Source organism: Salminus brasiliensis, chromosome 2 (genome assembly GCF_030463535.1).
Source record: "Salminus brasiliensis chromosome 2, fSalBra1.hap2, whole genome shotgun sequence".
NCBI lineage: Eukaryota > Metazoa > Chordata > Actinopteri > Characiformes > Bryconidae > Salminus > Salminus brasiliensis.
The window spans coordinates 58,822,507-58,843,986 of record NC_132879.1 but is presented as its reverse complement, the minus strand read 5'-3'; the positions used below and the strand labels follow the sequence as shown (position 1 = coordinate 58,843,986).

Genomic DNA, 21,480 nt, shown 5'->3' with positions numbered 1-21,480 from the left:
TATTTCTGTGTGCAAGCATTTGTGCATGAGGCAAGAAATATCCAGAGTTTGGGTGTTGGGTGAGCTTGTGTGTACGGAAAATTATAGAAACAGTATTATAGAAACAGGTTCATTTACTGCATCTTGTGTGAAAACAATGTGAACTGTGTGAGAGGTAGAGTCTACAACAGACGGATGATGAGCTAAATGTGTTTAGAGTTCAGAAAATGTGACGACAGATTGGACTAAAGGATGTTAGTGATTGTAAAACTGTAAATCTGTTTTCTTTACACTCCTAGAGTGTGATTATAACTGTACACTCATCTGTTGTACTTTTTGCTCCTTCTCTCAGACTGTATGACTGCAGTATTACAGAAGAAGGCTGTGCTGCTCTGGTTTCAGCTTTGAAATCAAACCCCTCCCACCTGAGAGAGCTGAATCTGATCTCCAATAAACCAGGAGAGTCAGGAGTGAAGCTGCTCTCTGATCTACAGAAGAATCCACACTTTAAACTGGAGACACTGTAGTGAGTTACTGAATTACACACACTTATGGTGCACACAGCTTATGGTCATTTACAGTGTTTTAGGGTAGATTCATTGTTCAGTGCAGATCCCAAACTCATCCACTGATCTCTACAGACTGTTGTGTGTGAATCATCTAGAGATCTGAATGAGGAGTAAATATAGTTAATACAGATGGGGGGGGGGGGTGGTACTGTTTGTATGGTCACTTTGTACACTGCATTATAACATGTGTATGTCTCTAGGTGTGTGTGCATGCTACGTATAGGAGTGAGTACTCGTTAAGTAAATACTGTGTTTAGTAGACTAGTTGAATACTACTCAGTATCCACAGATAAATGCTGCTCTGCCTTTGATCAAACTGAAACAGTGTTTGAAGTTATAACTGAGTTCATGGTGAGGTGGTGTTGCTAAGTTACCACTGCTTGTAGCTAAGGCCAAGAACCTCCTGTTTAAAAGGAAGGAGGTGTTTTAGTGATGTTTAGGAGCAGCTGATTGTTCAAACTGTGCTACAGTAAAAACAGAGCTGTGTGAAACTGGGAGGTTTACGGTGGTTCACAGTCACTGGGAATGTTGTGTTCGCTTCAGTCAAACCTGCTTAACTTTTAAACCCAGGATGAACTTCACACCCTTTCCTCAGTCCAGTGAGAATCTCTCTCTCTTTAAGGCTCATTAGTGTGACTCTGTGTAGAGAGGGCAGTCTGTATTCCAGTAAGCCTTTAGTCTGATTAACAAATGGTATCATTTTAATATAGTTTTAATCAGACACTTAATTTACCACAGAGGAAAGAACATGGATCTCATTAGAATTAAATTACAGTGTGATCCATCACAGACTGTTCTTTTTCATTTTGGGTAACTGACTCATTGTTTTTTAAGAACTTGACCACAGAATCCCAGAGTGCCCACCCCTACAGTGTGTGTGAGGTGTGAAGTGTGTGTTATGTGAAGGTGTGGTTTTACAGGTTTAAGCTGTAGTTTGTTTGATGAAGCTGCTCTGAAACACCTTGTGTGTGGAATTGTGCTCAGAGTGTTTCTGTGAGCAGGCAGTGTGTACTGTCAGCCACCAGCAGGGGGCCTAGCCAGCAAAGTATGAAAGCTGGTGGGGTTGGAGCAAAGAACTCCAAACCCCAGAATCCCTAGCGGTAATCAACGCTGACTAGACCCACTTCTGTGGCACGGTATAAATACACCCAGCCAAACACAGTTCCCTGCTGCACCTTTGTTGAGGGGTGAACAGTAACAGTGGGTTTAAGTGAGAACAGTGAAGAAAAGCTGAAGTTAAGAGAAAACAGTTTAAGTTAGGAACAGCGAAGTTAAAAGAGAAAAGCATTTGAGTTGTTGTCTTTTGTTTGAGTGAACTCCACTCCTGGTTTTTCCTTTGTTTTCCTGCCGTTTTTCTATATTGCTTATGAACAGTGTTTATACTGCCACCTGTCACAGCTGTAGTTGTGCAGTGGAAATACACTGGGTTCCCATCACCAGTATTGGGAGTTCAAGCCCAATAGTCACCAATCTTTTTATCAGTTTTATATTTAGAGGATTTTATAGGATTTCTGCTGCTTGTGGAAGTTTTCATGTGTGTGTGTGTGTGTGTGTGTGTGTGTGTGTGTGTGTGGTCCGAGTACTGACTGTGATGAGTGTGTTTTAATGTCTGATCATTCTGTTCTTTTTTCTGTTTTACAGCTTCTGAATACCTGACCTGCTCCTATTGGTTGAAACTGAGTTCACCTTCTGGCTTCCCTTCCAGACTGCACCCTTCAGTGTCCTGTCTTAATGAACTGTTTTCATCATATTTTTACAGTTAAACAGTCAGTGCACACCATGTCAGCACTTCATCTGCACTTCATTCAGAGCTTCTGTGGCGTCTGCTGATTGTGAATCTTTCCTGTGTTTATGATAATTATGAATAATTCCCATGTTTACAATTTTGGCTAATCCCCGTGTTTATGCAGAATATGTATAATACTTGTGTTCATGCAGATTATTAATATTTTCTGTGTTTGTGCTGATATTGAATTTGATGTGCTGATTATTTGACTTTTTGGCTTCAGCTCTCCTATGTTAGTTTTTATAACATGTGTTTCTATATTTCATGATCTCGAGTGAACCATTATTTACAGTATGTAGCAAAGAGATAATAAGATCTAAAAGGAGTGTGTTTATTAAAGTTACAATGAATTATTTATATTATATATAAATAATTATATCTTATATCTTATTTTGTTCAGCTTGTTTTCCTAGAGCCACAAACCTGGTTAATCCAGTCCTCTCATCATTTCAAACAAAACCTAAACACCTCACTGAGTACTGACCACTGTTTCCATACGATCCACTCACACACTGAAAACACTAGTGGTCGGTTCTGTTCATGTTATGAGGTTCTGAGGTTCTGAGGTACTGAGGTTCTGTACTGTAGGAACACAGGAGACCAGTATGAGTGGTACATGTGTGTTAGTTATTGTAAAATATGGATTGAGGTAGGCTGCATGTGAAGAGGGACTTTATTAGGACTAAAGCAATACTTCTTGTCAGGACAGGCAGAAGTCAGGAGGGCAGCAGCACTAAAGTGAGAAGTGAAATCACCCCACAATCCCACCCAGCTGAACTTAACAGAACAACTGAACAAACAGATAAACCAATATAATAGTCAGAGAGAGAGAGAGAGAGAGAGAGAGAGAGAGAGGGCAGTGGGGTGAAGCTCAGATTTGCATGAACAGGCCTGAGTCGTCCTCTTTCTCCCAGAATAGAGCAGCACTTTCACCAGATGTTCAGCTTCATTCAGCCAAACTCACTCAAGCACAACACACACAGCACTGCACTGAATCTGCAGCTAAACACACTGTAATAAATCAAACAAACACTAAGCCTTATTCATCAATCATTCTTACACAAAACATCTTCTGAAAACCAACTTCTTCGGTTTGTTACAAAGATTCTGTTATTCTTCAGTGTGTTTAAGTGGGATTTGTTCAGGAGGACATTAGGATCCATCGCAATTAGATAACAACAATTCTGCTCTTTAAAAACATGTCATGAATCAGACCTAGAATTTCTGTTAGAACTAATGTAACATGGGACATCTGATAAAGATATTGATGAATGGACCACTGGGACAGCAACAAGACATTAGCACAACTACAGTTAGTCCGAAATGCATGAAAAGTATATTCCACCTGCTCTAGCATCACTTAACCGGTTTTCACGTGAAATTCAGAATTAAGTTTAAGTTTTATTGTGGGTTTTTTATGACATTAAATGGGCAGGCACTCAGCTTTACACATTTACACATATTTGAGAGCCCTGGGTTTATCCAGTCAGTTCCTTCTGAGGATCAGTTAAAAGAAAAAGCTTAAGGGGCATTAGGCCCACAGTGTCACCCCAAGGCTCTGTTAAAGATTAAATGCACTTTGTTTTAAGGTAAAAACGTTGCATTTAAGGTTGCATATACACAGGTTCGGGTAGGTTTGGATAGTAAATAAAAGGTCTAAATTTGCACTGTAACTATGGTGACTGCTAGTTTCCATTACTACTACTACAACTATAACACCAAACCACCCTAAATGGTTAAATTTCAAAACTTATTTTTGAAAACTGTGAACTGTGAACTGTTCCCATAGGAGGTTTAATTGTACACTTTTATCAATTTCAGTATGTATTATTTATTAAACAATAACCTTGATTAGGTTTCATGAACTTCTAAAGAAATATCAGCATGATCAGTTTGAATGTAGACGTTTCAGAGAGTTGAGGTGTTTGCATATTTGCTTTGCCTCACTGCTCCACACACTTTAATAGCTGTGATGCTGATCAGAGTTTTCAGCCCTTTCACACAAACATACACAGAGACACACACAAACAGACATAGAGCACAATGATGATACTCTTAGTTGTACTCCTGGGCACTGTGGGACTACTTACTCAGGGTAGGAGAAACATTTTTCATTTTCACACAATTCTGTGTGAAATATATATATATATTTATAAATGTAAATTTATTTAAACGTTTTTCATTTAATCAGAAATCCATGATATGCTTGATAAGATTAATTGTTCAAGACAAACTAGTTTTCAGTATTTAGTATGGTTCTTATTTACTGTAATCCTGTTAACTCTAATTTTCTAATTCTAATGACGATTCTTTTGTTATTTGCTCTTGTAATTTTTAGAATCTCTGGGTGAAAAAATTTTGACTCAGACTCCAGCATCTCTGGCAGTTTCTCCAGGAGGGACTGTTACTATCAGCTGCAGGGCCAGTGAGCACTGTGGTAATGAGTTCGACTGGTATCTTCAGAAACCTGGAGAAGCTCCTAAACTCCTGATCTACGCTGCATCGTCCCGTCAGTCTGGTGTTCCAGGTCGTTTCAGTGGCAGTGGATATGGCACAGAGTTTACTCTAACAATCACTGGAGTGCAGACTGAAGATGCAGGACATTATTACTGTCAACAGGATTATAGCACTCCGTTCACACAGCGTAAAAGCGTCGTACAAAAACCTCCCTCAGCTGTGGAGGAGGAGCTGCTGTGACTTACAAACACACACACACACACAAGCAGAACAGCTCCTAAAGCTAATAAAGCATTATTCAACTCAAGTCCTGAACTTCCCAACACAACAGTAATGATTTATTTTTTTCAAACACAAACAGTGTGTTTAGACGGACATAGCCACACATTAGCTCACAGAGAGAAGCAGTGGCAAATTCAAGAAGTAACTGAATTTGTGGTCTTGGTTCATAGTTTGTCAGAACAGAAAAAACCCAGAAATAAACATAGTTAGGCCACATCTGTGACTGGGAGCCCATCTATAGAAAGCCATATACAAGAGGTCCTAAAACATTTACCAGTCCTTTATTAGTTTAGCCATGTTGGCAGTGTTATGACAGTGTTATTTACAACCAGGCAATGAATGCCAAGTAAAACAGGGCAAAAAGGGTAGTCAAAAAGAGTAAAAAAGTGCACATAAGAAACAAACAGTTTAGAGGTAAGGCGATTTGTCAGCTAATGTATAGGAAGTAATGGGTTGGAACCAGAAGTAGAAACCAGCAGATCAGATGATATGGTGATTGCCTGTCCCTGAAAGAAAACAAATAGAGACAATAAAGCCTATAGTTATAACAGCAGGATTATTTGGATCTTGGTCACATTACTTCACTCTGCAATACATAAAAACTACCATAAAGGTATGTAAAAAGTGGGTTGGATTGGAATAAACTGAGGGAAAATTGCCTAAAACCAGCTTAAGTTAGGTGAACCTCCATCTTTATGGAAATCAACATGACTGCCTCCTGTAATTCTAGTTTTAAGATCCCCTTAATCTGTCTCTCTGCCACAGGTGCAAACTATCATAGCACAATATTCATATTTCAAAACATTTTCAGTTACCAGAAGGTCTAGAAAAAGAGTAAAAAGAATTTTCTAGTGAATAAAAATGTCTGCCTGTCTGTCTTGATGGGTTAGGCCAGACACAGAGGGACGAACACTTGCAGAGATGGATCCAATGTTTAATACTTTAATAATACAAAGCGGGGAGAAATGCAAAAAGAAAACCAAGGAAAACAATGCAGCAGCTAAATGGCATAAACGTAAACACAGTGATAAACAAAACCAGAGCATGACAAACAAGAATATGAAAAGAAAACAGAACTGAGACTATAACATTATGACTATAACAGACTATAACATTATGAATGTTATAGTTTAGCTAACTAAAACTGATGCTGTTTTGGAGTAGACCACTGAATTATTAAATCACGAATATAATCAGCTAAAATGGTTTTAACGAAACTCACAGGACTATAAACACTAGCAGAGCACTGAAGCATGGGCTGATAATGCAAAGTGGAACCTCTCTATGGAAATCAACTTTCTAACAACACTGAGTAAAGATGATCATATTTATTTGATATTGTTGGATCAAACATTTGAGCTCAGTCTGGAATCTCATGTTTAAAATGCAGCTTTTTATATAGATGTGGGGAAATGGAATCTCTTCTGATTCCCAATCTGTCTAGATCAGGGTTGGAGGACTTTCTGCTGGAGGAAACTCAATGAAAACAGTAAGAACCATTTCATCACATCCTGTTTAAATCTACTTTTAGTTATTTTGAATGATCTTCTACTGAACCTTTCTGTTGAAGTCTAGTGTGAAATGGATGGAGCTAAATAATGTTGACTTTGGAAGCTGCACATTTTTCCATCCAACCTGTTTTAATAAGGTTTCCATTAGTCAGTGAGAGAAAGTCTGATGAATTCTACACTTTTAAAAGTGGAGATTTAGGCTTTAGGAAGTTCAGGGTGTTGGTCTGTTGTGGAAGTTGAAGAGAAGTGAGTGTGAGCTGGGTTTAGATCTTTTACTGCTTCAAAAATAATCCTTGTTGGGAATAAAAGGCAGAAGGTGTGTAGGATCTACAGTTTGGAGTTGATCCCATTATTAGATGATTGTAGAATCCATTAATATTGTATTGTATTGGTCAGAAATAGTGTGTGTAAAGTCTGAAGAGAGCGCTGTGTTTAGAGCAGGAGGTTTTTGTACAGCCAGTAAACCAGTTTGTATCACTGTGGTACACTTTTGGAGGAGGAACAAAACTGGCAGTTGGAAGTAAGTCCACTTTTCCTCCTTATTCAGAAGGAATCTTTTATTCAGATGATTCTGGACAACAGTAGAGACGTACCTGATGTTTTTGTAAATAAATGATGATCCAAATTTGAATGGATTTCATTAGAACTTGGCTGAAGTGTGGCGAGCGTGGAGCTTTAGGCTTTACCACGAGCGCCTGTTTCTGAACTGGATTTCTTTTCTTTCAAACACAAATATTTCCTAAAGGTTTCCTGTGAAGTGTTCAGGAATGATATTTCTTTTGGAGAAGATCAAATGGAGAGCTGGATTGTAGTGTCAGTGTTGGGCTCCATTACAGTAATTCTGTCCCCATCTGTAAACCACAATGTGGAGCTTATTATGAGCAGCGTTTTCTCTTCTAAAGCTTTGAAGCCAGAGTACATGGAGACTGCAGCTTCATTCATTTACTGATTATTTATTGTTTTGGAGGAAATCAAATCATCTTCCAGTTCATATTTCACATCACAGGATGCTGAAAACGTCAGATTTTAAAGAATGAAATGAAAAAGTTCTATTTAATCAATAAAAATGTAAATGAAATCCAGCTATTAATGTAATTCTAAATATGACTTTATATTTGAAGCACTTCAGTTTAAGATTAGAATTAGAGTGTGGTTTTTAATGCATCACTGAACTCAGTTCTGCTCTGTTACAGATAAGAGAAATGAAACTCACACCTGTGTGTGTGTGTGTGTGTGTGTGTGTGTGTGTGTGTGTGTGTGTGTGTGTTTGTGTACGTGTGTGTCCTAGGTGTGACCCCGCCCACCATCACAGTCCTGCCCCCCTCCAGTGTGGAGGTGCAGCAGGGGAAGGCCACACTGGTGTGTTTGGCCAACAAAGGCTTCCCCTCAGATTGGAGGCTGAGCTGGAAGGTGGATGGGAACAGCTGGAGTTCGGAGGTTAGCCAGAGCCCCGGGCTTCTGCAGAAGGACACCGGCCTCTACAGCTGGAGCAGCACCGTGACCCTCCCGGAGGAGCAGTGGCTAAAGAAGACAGTGAGCTGTGAGGCCACCATGGCCTCCCAGAGTCCTGTCACTCAAACACTGAGGAGAGAGCAATGCACTGGGCAGTGAGCGTCCACGCCTGTGCTGGAGCTGCTAGAGCTCCTCTTGATCTTCAGTGTGATCAAACATGGCTCTGCTTAATGCTCTAATGTTCATCTGATCATTTGATCTTCAGAATAAAGAGTTTCAGTACAAAGATCTGCTCTCTTTCACTGATTATTATTTTCTATAACAATATTAACAGCTATTAAATCTTCACCTTATTGAAAATACAATTTTAATAAATCTTAAATAAAGTATTTTATTCAGAGTAACTGTAGTGATTGATTACAGATTTTAACATTTCTGATGTTTAGTCAGAAAATACATGAATGAATTGATTAATAATTGAATATTTTTTTATCAAATCTAATCTCTAAACTTTAATAAATTATAATATTCTTTTTCTAAATTTAGCTGATTGAGAGAACTGTAAATAAATCCAGGATCTTTAGAAACTTCATTAAACTGAACACACTGATCAGTTCCACTGTTCTACAGACAATCACTGATTAATTATTGATGGTTATTTTTAATTCCTATGATTGTAATGGACACATTATGGTTTCCATTCTTGTTGATTTTAGTTTGAGGTGCAGCATGATGAAGAGTTTAGACTTTTATTTTATAGACATTTGATACTGAACTCTTCAGAGTCTGATGTTATTTTGTGGTAAAAAGTGGAAATGAGGTGATCTGATACTTTATTCTTGGAAATAATCTGGATGAGTATCAAAACCTTTAAATTATTATTTCATCTTTTACTGACACTTTATTATATAGTGCACCTTTTTCTGTTCACATTTAACAGTAAATTTATTTAAATTAGGAGTTTATCTCTTGAACAGTACAGTAACACTCCATTACAATGACATCATTAATATGAGACATTCATTATGTTAATTACTTAATTCATAATTACTCTGTAATGTAAAGGACTGTATAATCAATCAGAGGTGTTTAGTGTAAACTGTAAGAAATAATGATGAATACATTAAAGTACATGTTCCTTCAGTCTAGAACAAATCCATTCCTACACACAATATCTAGAACCATTCTACACTGTGTTCATTATTGTTTTTTTCATGAGCTTAAAATGTCTTCATGATCAATACAAAATCAGTGCAGTTTAATTCTTATACATTATATAAAACTGTGCTGGAGTTTCATAAAATACACACTTATGGTTAAAGGGTGTTTGGGTTCCTCAGGAACCGAGCCATTAAGCAGTGTAGAACAATCTCGCTGATCAGTGTGGAACAGTGTGGTATGTAGTGAAGGGTCTGGGGAAAGTGTTTACTTGCAGTCTAAAGGATAGAGTCTTGATCCAAGTACCGGACCGGGCTTTGGAGTTCTGATTGGAAGAGATGAAGAAGTCTGGTTTGTTCTGCAAGTTCAAGGATTGGATCTACTAACAGGGAGTCCTCCTGCACATTCTCTGACCAGTTCTGATACATGAAGTCCAATCAACAACTTTGAAGGGCTTTGAAAGGTGGGTCACCCATTGCCACTAACAGTGACTGGACCTATCCTGGAATCTGAGCAGTATTGCCCTCTTTACTTTAACATCCTAAGTGAGGTCTTGATGGAGACTAACACAAGGGAGGTCCAACAGTCCAGGCATTCCAGCTACTTTAAATATTCACATGGTAGATCTTATAGAGTTATTAAATGTCTGTTAGTGTAAATAGCTAAGTGAGAAGGAGATGAACTGATGTTCAAAAATCATGGAGTTAAAGATGAATCATTGTTTTAGTGAGATTGGGTTTTTATTTTTGTGTAGAATTTCAGAGTGAACTAGAAAGGGAAAATTTGTGATATAATTTAAAGTTGTGTTTAAAAATCTGAATAATAATGTTTTAAAAGTTAAAGGAACTGTAGATGTAAATATTTTTCACTCTGTTTTAAAGAATAAGTGATTGAATGAGTTTATTTATGGTTGTCTTTGAAATCTGTTGTGTAGGTATGAAAGTGAATTTGGTGCATTATTGTGTACTAACTGTGTATTACTGTATAATAGCTGTATAATAGCTGTGTAATAACTGTGTAATAACTGTGTAATAACTGTGTAATAGCTGTGTAATAACTGTGTAATAACTGTGTATTACTGTGCAATCATTTTGTAATACTGTGCATTACTTTTTAATAATGTGCTTTTCTGTGTAATAACGATGCATAAAAAGTGTATTACTGTGTAATAATGGTGTATTACTGTGTAATATCTCTGCACTACTGCACGTGTGTTGTATGTATGTCCTGTATGTGTAATAACATTTTTTTATTTATAGATTAGTTAATGGGCTTTATTTGGTTGCAATAGAATTTCTATGTGGTTGCTGTGGTTGTCTAGGTGGCTGCTTTGGTGATGATAGATGATTGATGTGGAACTAGTAGGTGATCGTTGGTGTGGTATCACAAGTGGTTGCTATGCAGTTAATATGTAGTTCCAGGTGGTTGTAAGAGTGTTATGTGGTTGTTAGTTAATCTTTGGCTGTGTGAAAGTGTGGTTCTTTACTGTGTAATAGTATGTGTAATAACTGCAGCACTATGTAATAACTGCAGCACTATGTAATAACTGCAGCACTGTGAAATACCTGTGCAGAATTGTGTAGTTACAGTGCTATCACTGTGCTATTACTGTTTTACTATGTAAAATACCTGCAGCACTGCATAACAAGTGTGCAGTAATATGTCTTTAACTACAGTACTGAGTCTTTATTAACAGTCTTGGTCAGTGGGAAAGGTATCCATTGTGCCAACACTGGAGTTTTCAATATTCAACCATTAATTTCCTAAATGAGAAAATCATTTGTGAATGATCACTGTACAAAAAACATACTTCCAGTCTGTCCACAAAGCAAGAGCACTCTCCAGATAGAGGTACTGCCATCCTTCAGATTCACTGTTTTACCTTCCCTTACTACAAAAGTAAGTGACTGAGGATGGAAATCAGAATCAAATTTTAGTTTTAGTTACAGACATTTAGACTAGCGGTGCCCAAATCTTGAGAATCTTCTACAAAGGACAAATCATAATAAGTGTAACTGTGTGTAATCTGCTAAGTGTGTGTATCTGCTGCTGCTTCACTGCTACTAGTGAGATGTTCCATCTAGTGGTGAAAACCCCTGTTCCACAGTGAGGAAAACTCCCCAAAGAGAGGAACATGCTCACTACTGTAGTGTTCTGGAGGTTATGAGTTCAGTTGAGTGCAGCTTTAGCAGCTGTTCTCAGATCAGTGTGTGTTTCTGAGTCAGAGCAGTTCCTCTACAGCTGAGCGAGGTTTTTGTACGACGCTCTAACACTGTGTGAGTGGATAGCTGTAACCCTGCTGACAGTAATAATCTCCTGCATCTTCAGTCTGAACTCCAGAGATCTGTAGAGTAAACTGTGTTCCAGATCCACTCCCACTGAAACGACCTGGAACACCAGACTGACGAGAAGTTGCAGCATAGATCAGGAGTTTAGGAGCTTCTCCAGGTTTCTGAAGATACCAGGCGAGATAGTTGCTAATGCTCTGACTGGCTGTGCAGCTGATAGTAACAGTCTGTCCTGGAGTCACAAGCTGAGAATTTGGAGACTGAGTCATTCTGATTTCCCCAAAAGTCTCTAAAAAGAAGGAAAAGTGAGAAAGAGACAAAAACACATTTAATATATTAGAACACACTGGATTCATCTGGAAACACACATCTAAACTCAGTCAGAATAAAGAGCTTAATGTGGTCCTCTAAACCAACACCTAACCTTTCAGACTTACCCTGAGTCCAGAGGGTGAGAGTCCAGATGAAGATGGAGATCAAAGTCATGGTTGCTGTGGGTGAAGTTGCTGGGCAGCAGCTCTCAGTCATGAAGTGTTAAACTCACAGGACTATAAACACTAGCAGAGCACTGAAGCATGGGCTGATAATGCAAAGTGGAACCTCTCTATGGAAATGACTGAAACTCCTCCATAATCAACAGAAATGCTGATACAGATCACACATATGAATATGGAGATTTTATCTAGTACGTAGTTCCATTATAAAACTCCATCTTTAAACTCCACAAGTTGTTGTAAGTCATATTTCTAAGATGTAAAGAGCTGCAGTCTCTGTACTGTAAGTGTTTCAGTGCTGCAGATCTTTCTCTGCTGTAAACTTGAACTGGTAGGAATTTCCTCACATTAAACATCTTCTCTGGTTGAGATTCGAGTCTTTTTATATTTTAATGAGTTTCATTTTAAATGCACCCACATACAATCACATCATCTTCATCCTTCTCTTTCACTGCATTATTTGGTGATTCAGGGTTTTATGATGAACAATGAGTTCCCAAGCTTCCCTCAGAGAGAACTGAACCCCTACATTAAGCTTCTTACACCAGATGGAGCATGTCCCAAGTGATGTGTACAAGCCTTTAAGCAGGAGAGTAACCATTGGAAGCTGAGCAAGGTTGTTTTTGGGATGAACGATCTGAAGCTCTGGGTGAATCTTTAGGTCCAGAGCTGCTCCATATGACTGAAGGACTGATCTGAGCTGTAGGTTCTTCAAAGGAGAAGCTGGGAAAATGGAATTGCTCTTTAAAATCTTGAAGGAATCTCAACCTGCATTCATCCAAGATATCTCCAAACATATGACCTCCTCTATTCTCCCACTGGCTGCAGTGGAACAGAGAGTTCCCAGTAAGCAGACTGGGACTGGGAGAGTGGGGAGTGATGATGGTGTTTAATGTTGGAGTGTGATTGACGGCTGCCAACAAGGTTTTTATATGATGTGATATTTTTAATGTCTCAGGAACATCACAGTACCTTGACACCTGCATGGAGCTTCAGTAGTCTTTTCCACTGAAAGCCAAGAAATCAGAGGATCTGGGTATAACCAAACTGATAAAGGTCAAAGGGTAAAGAATTGTGGGTATGAAAGTAACACAGGACTGTCATCAGATTTGTAGTTTTTTAGAGTGGATCATTATGTCTGAAGACTTTTGCCTTTTCAAACATAACCCAGTAGAAAAAATGGCTTCATAAAACCTAAAAGCTTTTTCTGATTTAGTTCATTTAGTCTCTTCAAAATATGAAAACTCTTCAACCCAGAGCAGAAAATAAGATCATCATATATTTATTTATTTTGTTGATTAAAGAAACACATCAGTCGCCTATCTACAACTCTTTGAAGCTCATTGGTTGGTAGAGACAATGCTAGTTTCCTATTGGAGCAGATTAGCTTGCTTTCGAGGACGGAGTGGAAAAGAGAATAAAAATCCAGACGAGACGATAGTGTGGAGCTTAAACAGAAAGTTAGGCTAGTAAAACAGGCTGCAAACAGGCTCCAACCCGAGCTAATCAATAATTATTTTATTAACAAGTGATTTAAGTGAGACTGAGATCAAAGACTCTGAGAAGCAGTTGCTGATATTTTCTGCTTTTCTTGGTGAGTGAAGGTTTAGTGAGCTAGTAAATGCAGAGCATCAGGCCATGAGTTCATGCAGTACTGCTGCTCTAGCTTAGCTTCATTTACAGAGAATAATGCTTTAGATTCTTTAACTAAACAAACTTCATTAAAACTATTAAAGTTTCTAAATAATTTAAACAAATGAGAGTACTATTAAATCTACAGCTAACGGGAGATATAACTAGCCATTATTTCTTCATGTGCCACTGTTAGAGGAATAGCGCCTCCTGATGGTGGTTTGTGTGAACTGTGGATTCTACAAGAGGTAGATGTGTAGGTGTGTGTTAGTGAGGTGTGTATCCTCTCCTCCACAGAGTGTGTTAGTGTGTGTTGAGGTGTGTGTTAGTGAGGTGTGTATCCTCTCCTCCACAGAGTGTGTTAGTGTGTGTTGAGGTGTGTGTTAGTGAGGTGTGTATCCTCTCCTCCACAGAGTGTGTTAGTGTGTGTTGAGGTGTGTGTTAGTGAGGTGTGTATCCTCTCCTCCACAGAGTGTGTTAGTGTGTGTTGAGGTGTGTGTTAGTGAGGTGTGTGTCCTCTCCTCCACAGAGTGTGTTAGTGTGTGTTGAGGTGTGTGTTAGTGAGGTGTGTGTCCTCTCCTCCACAGTGTGTTAGTGTGTGTTGAGGTGTGTGTTAGTGAGGTGTGTGTCCTCTCCTCCACAGAGTGTGTTAGTGTGTGTTAGTGAGGTGTGTGTTAGTGAGGTGTGTATCCTCTCCTCCACAGAGTGTGTTAGTGTGTGTATCATCCTCCCCCTCAGCACCTGCAGTAGGTCCAGCTGCAGCAGTGCAGTCTCTGTGCAGTCTGACTGAGGGGGTTTTTGTACCACTCTCTAACACTGTGTGAACACCCAGCTACTGCTGATATAGTGAGCACTCTGACAGTAATAATCTGCTGCATCTTCAGGCTGGACATTACTGATGGTCAGAGTGAAGTCAGATCCAGATCCACTGCCACTGAAACGAGCTGGAACACCATCCTCATTCTGATCAGCAGCGTAGATCAGGAGTTTAGGAGCTTCTCCGGATTTATGTTGATACCAGGCAAGAGCAACATCACCCTCCACATCAGTGCTGGTTCTACAGCTGATGCTAACTGAATCTCCTGGAGAAACAGTTTTCTCTGCAGGAGTCTGATTCACAGTCACCTGACCACTGGATCCTGGTGGAAGTAGAAAAAAATCTTTTATATAATTTACATTTATTTTTACTGAAATCAAAAGAATATTTAATTTCTTTGTGTTTTAAAATTATTCAGAATAGGACTGTTACTGCTGCTTCCCACAGAAGTAAATGAGTGAGTTACCCTGAGTCCAGAGGGTGAGAGTCCAGATGAAGATGGAGATCAAAGTCATGGTTGCTGTGGGTGAAGTTGCTGGGCAGCAGCTCTCAGTCATGAAGTGTTAAACTCACAGGACTATAAACACTAGCAGAGCACTGAAGCATGGGCTGATAATGCAAAGTGGAACCTCTCTATGGAAATGACTGAAACTCCTTCAGAACCTAAAAGACAACAAAGATAATCGTCTAAATATCAGATACAGATCAATATTAGATTCTCATCAGTTTAAATATTAATACTTAGGAATGAATGCATTTAAAATTTATTCAGAGGGCTGTGTGTGTGTGTGTGTGTGTGTGTGTGTGTGTGTGTGCTCATTGGAGTGTAACGGAGGTTTTTGTACGACGGCTTCACTGAAATGTATCACTGTGGTTGACTTTCGGTGGAGGAACTAAACTCATTCTGAAAAGTGAGTAACTTTACTTCTTCTAAAGCTCCAAACCTTTCATCTCTGATTTAAATATATTAGAAAATTTTACTTAAAAAAGTGATGAGTGGATCTTATTATTATTATTATAATTACTACTACTACTACTACTACTACTACTAATAATAATAATAAATTCTGTTCAGAGTGTTTTACTCTAAAGTTCTCCTTTTTAATGTGGTGTTCTGTCAGCAGTGATATATTCAGGATATGCTGTGTGTTTATGATTGATATTGCTCCATTATTAATCATCTCCATTAGTATGTGCTGCTGTGGGTTGTGTTGTACCAGCACTGATCTGGATCATGATGGACAGCTTCAGAATCAGTAGCTCACAGTGTGAACGGCTGACCTGTGTTTAAAGGACTGTATCTGCTGCACTGTAGACCTCATTAACCAAGAATATTGTAACCACCAATGAGAATTTACCCTCCTGCAGTAGAGTTTACTCTACACTCCTGATATTGTTCTGATTAATGAAAGTATCAGAAGGGTTACGGCTGTGGAATGTGTTGTTCTTTTATTCTTTTATTGATGTATATTTGTAAAGTATCAGTGTTTCTCAGATGTTCTGAATGCAGAGTAGCTGGATTTGTTCTGTAGTTCTGGGAGCATTAATGAAGTGTGTGCTGCTGGTGAGCAGATTACTGGACTGGGTTAAAGAAAAGCTGAGCAGTTAGTAAAGAACTGCGGACTCTCAGCTGTTATAGGCAGCCTGTATATCTGGACAAGGTGCTGATTTCTGTACCTTTACCACTGTTATCAGTAAACCTGGACTGTGTAACGACTCTAAACTAACATGATATTAGAATTAATTAAAATAAATTATTCATTTAAACAAAGTCTTTAAATGTGTGTGTTCTCTCTCCAGCTGGTCCCACTGTGAAGCCCTCCGTGTCTCTGCTGCCCCCCTCCTCTCTGCAGCTGTCTGAGGGGTCCGCCTCGCTGCTCTGCCTGCTGTCTGGCTACTCTCCACAGGGGGCGCAGGTCAGCTGGACAGTGGACGGCTCAGCGGTGAGGGAGGGGGTTCTGACCAGTGCAGAAGAAGAGAAGAACGCCCGCTACAGCCGCAGCAGCACCCTGACCCTCAGCAAAGCACTCTGGGAAAAGGGGGAGGAGTTTGTCTGCACAGTCTCCCACGACAGCGTGGATCAGCCAGTCAGCTTCAGGAAGAGCATGTGTGAAGGCTAGCAGCTCCAAGCTAGAATTGATCATAGAGCTGCTTTCACATGCATCTCCAATAGAGTGTAAATTCTACACAGTGCTGATATTTGAGTCTTTCCTCTGGTCAGTGTCCTGTTGCTGTACCTGTGCTTTTGCTCTGCTGAAATAAAGCTTCATTTTGGACACTGTGTGTTCTTTTATTGGAATGAATGCTCATTATCAGTGTTGGTAGAGAGTGTGTTTAGCTGCAGATTCAGTGCAGTGCTGTGTGTGTTGTGCTTGAGTGAGTTTGGCTGAATGAAGCTGAACATCTGGTGAAAGTGCTGCTCTATTCTGGGAGAAAGAGGACGACTCAGGCCTGTTCATGCAAATCTGAGCTTCACCCCACTGCCCTCTCTCTCTCTCTCTCTCTCTCTCTCTCTCTCTCTCTCTTTCTCTGTGTTTATCTGGGTGGGTGGAGGTGATGGGGGTTGTTGGGGGGTCTGGTTTCACTTCTGTCTTTACTGCTGCTGCTAACTGTCAGTGTTTCATAGTCATAGTGTATCACACCTCTTTCACCTCATCAGATAATTATTAAGGCCTTCATGGGGAGAATCAAGCTTGTTAGAGAACATGCAGGTTCTTCAGGGCTGGAACTGAGAACCACTGGGGGCATGTACACAACAGACAGAACAACTCAAGTAAAAACAGGTGAAAAACAAGTTCATTAAAGTTTCAGCTAAATTCAGGAAGACTTTTCTATATAGATATTAAACATAGTTCCATTTAGTTCTGTGTGATCAGACTGAATATGAGCCTGAAACCTTCTCTCAGAACCAACAAGACTAGGAAGGTGCTCAACACCTTAATGCAGCTGCCTACAGACATGTTAACTAATAAAACTACATATGCAAATATAAGTGAACCTATTGGCACCATGCCTAATGCTAGACGTGGGATAGAGAATTGTAAATCTCTCCAGCATTGAGCTGTGGAGTAGTGGAACTGTGTGAGGTGAGGTGGTGATAATGACCTGACCTCAATAATTCTTTGTCACTAAAGGCAATCAAATTCTCACAGCAATGCTCCAAAATCTAACAGTAAGTCTTTCCTAAATAGTAGAGACAGCTATTCCAACAAAAGCAGGATAAACTCATTTTAGTTCCCTTAATGTCAGAAAGAGCACTGTATGAGATGTCCCAATAGATTTGTCCATATAGTGTATAACCTGTCTAGATTCCTTCAGGATATGTTCAAACTGGACAAATCAAACGGAGGTCTGGTTTAAAAGATCTTAGTTTTGGGTTTTTATCAGATCCTCAGGATCATGTTCTAAGGTTCATCTCAAAGACTGGGAACACTGGCTACCATATCTGCTACTCATCTACAGAGCAGTTCACAAATTCATCAGCAGGTATTTCTCCTTGTGAGATGTTGAATGACTGCATGGATCAGGAGAATCAAACAGAACACAAGACAGAGGCCAGAAGATAAAGAAAGATTAAGAAAGAAACAGGTTGATTAAGACATAGACAACATCTGTTGCTGTTCAGGGTGAAATGGCATGAGCTCCAAAGTAACAAGAACACCAGAACAACGGTAGAGGCTGAATCCAGCTTTGGATAGAGCATTTTAATGAGCTTGATTGAGCTGATCCCCACTTGATATCCAGAGTGGACACTATGATAGACCTGATAGACCAGCTGCAAATGCAAGGACAGCTTTTAGAAAGCCACATGGCATATTGTAGTGTATAATGATGCTGTTTGGCCTACATGGGGTGCCAGCAACATTTCAGTAGTTGATGGATCAGGACTAATTAATGGTACTGGACTCAAAATGTCTTTCTCTAATATCAACACATTTCTTCAGCCACCCTCCCATGCCCCTTTGAGCTCCACTGAATAATTTGATGATTTTGTTAAACTTTTCAAAGACAAATTAAGCAGAATTTAACCTAACGTTTGCCCTCTGACCCCAACACCCAGTGAAATAGACCCCCCCTCTTAAGGTGATGAACCATTTTCTATGTTCTTTCTCTCTGCTCACTTCATAGCTAAATCCATTTCCTCTACCTGCTAGCTACATATAGCCTTCAATCAACTTCCCAACAAGTATCTCCTAGCAATCTGTGTTCCTTCATTACTGCATCTCCTGCTTCAGGATCTGTTCCTGTGACCCTCGAAACACCAGTCTTCACTACAGTTCTTAATGAACCTGGTCTAGGAGCAGATATCTGTGAAATGATCAGCCCAGGTTTAATCATCCCTTTAGCTCATCACTAACAATCTCTCTGATCTACACACAACCTACTGTGATAAATTGTGTGTTGGTGAGGCATGTATCCTCTCCTTCAGAGTGTGTGTAGAGGTGTGTGTTAGTGAGGTGTGTATCCTCTCCTTCAGAGTGTGTGTTGAGGTGTGTGTTAGTGAGGTGTGTATCTTCTCCTCCACAGAGTGTGTTGAGGTGTGTGTTAGTGAGGTGTGTATCCTCTCCTCCACAGAGTGTGTTAGTGTGTGTTGAGGTGTGTGTTAGTGAGATGTGTATCCTCTCCTCCAAAAAGTGTGTTAGTGTGTGTTGAGGTGTGTGTTAGTGAGGTGTGTATCCTCTCCTCCACAGAGTGTGTTACTGTGTGTTGAGGTGTGTGTTAGTTAGGTGTGTATCCTCTCTTTCAGAGTGTGTGTTGAGGTGTGTGTTAGTGAGGTGTGTATCCTTTCCTCCACAGAGTGTGTTAGTGTGTGTTGAAGTGTGTGTTAGTGAGGTGTGTATCCTCTCCTCCACAGAGTGTGTTAGTGTGTGTTGAGGTGTGTGTTAGTGAGGTGTGTATCCTCTCCTCCACAGAGTGTGTTAGTGTGTGTTGAGGTGTGTGTTAGTGAGCTGTGTATCCTCTCCTCCACAGAGTGTGTTAGTGTGTGTTGAGGTGTGTGTTAGTGAGGTGTGTATCCTCTCCTCCACAGAGTGTGTTAGTGTGTGTTGAGGTGTGTGTTAGTGAGATGTGTATCCTCTCCTCCACAGAGTGTGTTAGTGTGTGTTGAGGTGTGTGTTAGTGAGGTGTGTATCCTCTCCTCCACAGAGTGTGTTAGTGTGTGTATCATCCTCCCCCTCAGCACCTGCAGTAGGTCCAGCTGCAGCAGTGCAGTCTCTGTGCAGTCTGACTGAGGGGGTTTTTGTACCACTCTGTAACACTGTGTGAACACCCAGCTACCACTGATCTGATGAGCACTCTGACAGTAATAATCTGCTGCATCTTCAGGCTGGACATTACTGATGCTCAGAGTGAAGTCAGATCCAGATCCACTGCCACTGAAACGAGCTGGAATTCCTGACTCTCTGCTGGTAGCGTAGTAGATCAGGAGTTTAGGAGCTTCTCCAGGTTTCTGCTGATACCAGTAAAAACATGGACCACCTGAACAGCTTGGCACAGAGCGGCTGGTTGTACAGCTGATGGTAACTGAGTCTCCTGGAGAAACAGTTTTTACTGCTGGCTGAGTCACAGTCACCTGACCACTGGATCCTGGATAAATAAAGTTAAACAGTCTGAAGTTATTAATATTTATTTACATTAATGTCAAAAGTCCCATGGATACTTCCTCAAAGAGCTAAATGACTGAGTTACCCTGAGTCCAGAGGGTGAGAGTCCAGATGAAGATGGAGATCAAAGTCATGGTTGCTGTGGGTGAAGTTGCTGGGCAGCAGCTCTCAGTCATGAAGTGTTAAACTCACAGGACTATAAACACTAGCAGAGCACTGAAGCATGGGCTGATAATGCAAAGTGGAACCTCTCTATGGAAATCATCTTTCTAACAACACTGAGTAAAGATCATCATATTTATTTGATATTGTTGGATCAAACATTTGAGCTCAGTCTGGAATCTCATGTTTAAAATGCAGCTTTTTATATAGATGTGGGGAAATGGAATCTCTTCTGATTCCCAATCTGTCTAGATCAGGGTTGGAGGACTTTCTGCTGGAGGAAACTCAATGAAAACAGTAAGAATCATTTCATCACATACTGTTTAAATCTACTTTTAGTCGTTTTGAATGATCTTCTACTGAACCTTTCTGTTGAAGTCTAGTGTGAAATGGATGGAGCTAAATAATGTTGACTTTGGAAGCTGCACATTTTTCCTTCCAACCTGTTTTAATAAGGTTTCCATTAGTCAGTGAGAGAAAGTCTGATGAATTCTACACTTTTAAAAGTGGAGATTTAGGCTTTAGGAAGTTCAGGGTGTTGGTCTGTTGTGGAAGTTGAAGAGATCTTTTACTGCTTCAAAAATAATCCTTATTGGGAATAAAAGGCAGAAGGTGTGTAGGATCTACAGTTTGGAGTTGATCCCATTATTAGATGATTGTAGAATCCATTAATATTGTATTGTAGGTCAGAAATAGTGTGTGTAAAGGCTGAAGAGAGCGCTGTGTTTAGAGCAGGAGGTTTTTGTACAGCCAGTAAACCAGTTTGTATCACTGTGGTACACTTTTGGAGGAGGAACAAAACTGGCAGTTGGAAGTAAGTCCACTTTTCCTCCTTATTCAGAAGGAATCTTTTATTCAGATGATTTCTTGTAAATAAATGATGATCCAAATTTGAATGGATTTCAATAGAACTTGTCTGAAGTGTGGCGAGCGTGGAGCTTTAGGCTTTACCACGAGCGCCTGTTTCTGAACTGGATTTCTTTTCTTTCAAACACAAATATTTCCTAAAGGTTTCCTGTGAAGTGTTCAGGAATGATATTTCTTTTGGAGAAGATCAAATGGAGAGCTGGATTGTAGTGTCAGTGTTGGGCTCCATTACAGTAATTCTGTCCCCATCTGTAAACCACAATGTGGAGCTAATTATGAGCAGCGTTTTCTCTTCTAAAGCTTTGAAGTCAAAGTACTTGGAGACTGCAGCTTTATTCATTTATTGATTATTTATTGTTTTGGAGGAAATCAAATCATCTTCCAGTTCAAATTTCACATCACAGGATGTTTATAATGTCCCAG

At 39.8% G+C, this 21,480-nt stretch overlaps 1 protein-coding gene and 1 pseudogene across 1 annotated transcript; both read left to right on the top strand.

Moving 5' to 3' along the window:
* The window catches only part of LOC140549578 (NACHT, LRR and PYD domains-containing protein 3-like), a 22,909-nt pseudogene extending 22,403 nt beyond the window's left edge, over window positions 1–506 (top strand).
* A 3,833-nt stretch (window positions 507–4,339) lies between these two features.
* Window positions 4,340–16,701, top strand: igl4v8 (immunoglobulin light 4 variable 8). The gene is made up of 4 exons (XM_072673337.1): window positions 4,340–4,429; window positions 4,673–4,967; window positions 15,299–15,336; window positions 16,226–16,701. Exons 1-4 carry the CDS (start codon window positions 4,378–4,380, stop codon window positions 16,543–16,545), a joined length of 705 nt encoding a protein of 234 aa, XP_072529438.1. The 5' UTR covers window positions 4,340–4,377; the 3' UTR covers window positions 16,546–16,701.
* The last annotated feature ends 4,779 nt before the right edge of the window (window positions 16,702–21,480 follow it).

Excerpts from the sequence above, each read along its gene's own strand:
- igl4v8 (XM_072673337.1), top strand. The coding sequence starts at position 4,378 with ATGATGATACTCTTAGTTGTACTCCTGGGCACTGTGGGACTACTTACT. Across the intron at positions 4,968-15,298 it reads CAACAGGATTATAGCACTCC|GTTGACTTTCGGTGGAGGAA; the intron begins GTTCACACAGCG and ends TGTATCACTGTG. Across the intron at positions 15,337-16,225 it reads AACTAAACTCATTCTGAAAA|CTGGTCCCACTGTGAAGCCC; the intron begins GTGAGTAACTTT and ends TTCTCTCTCCAG.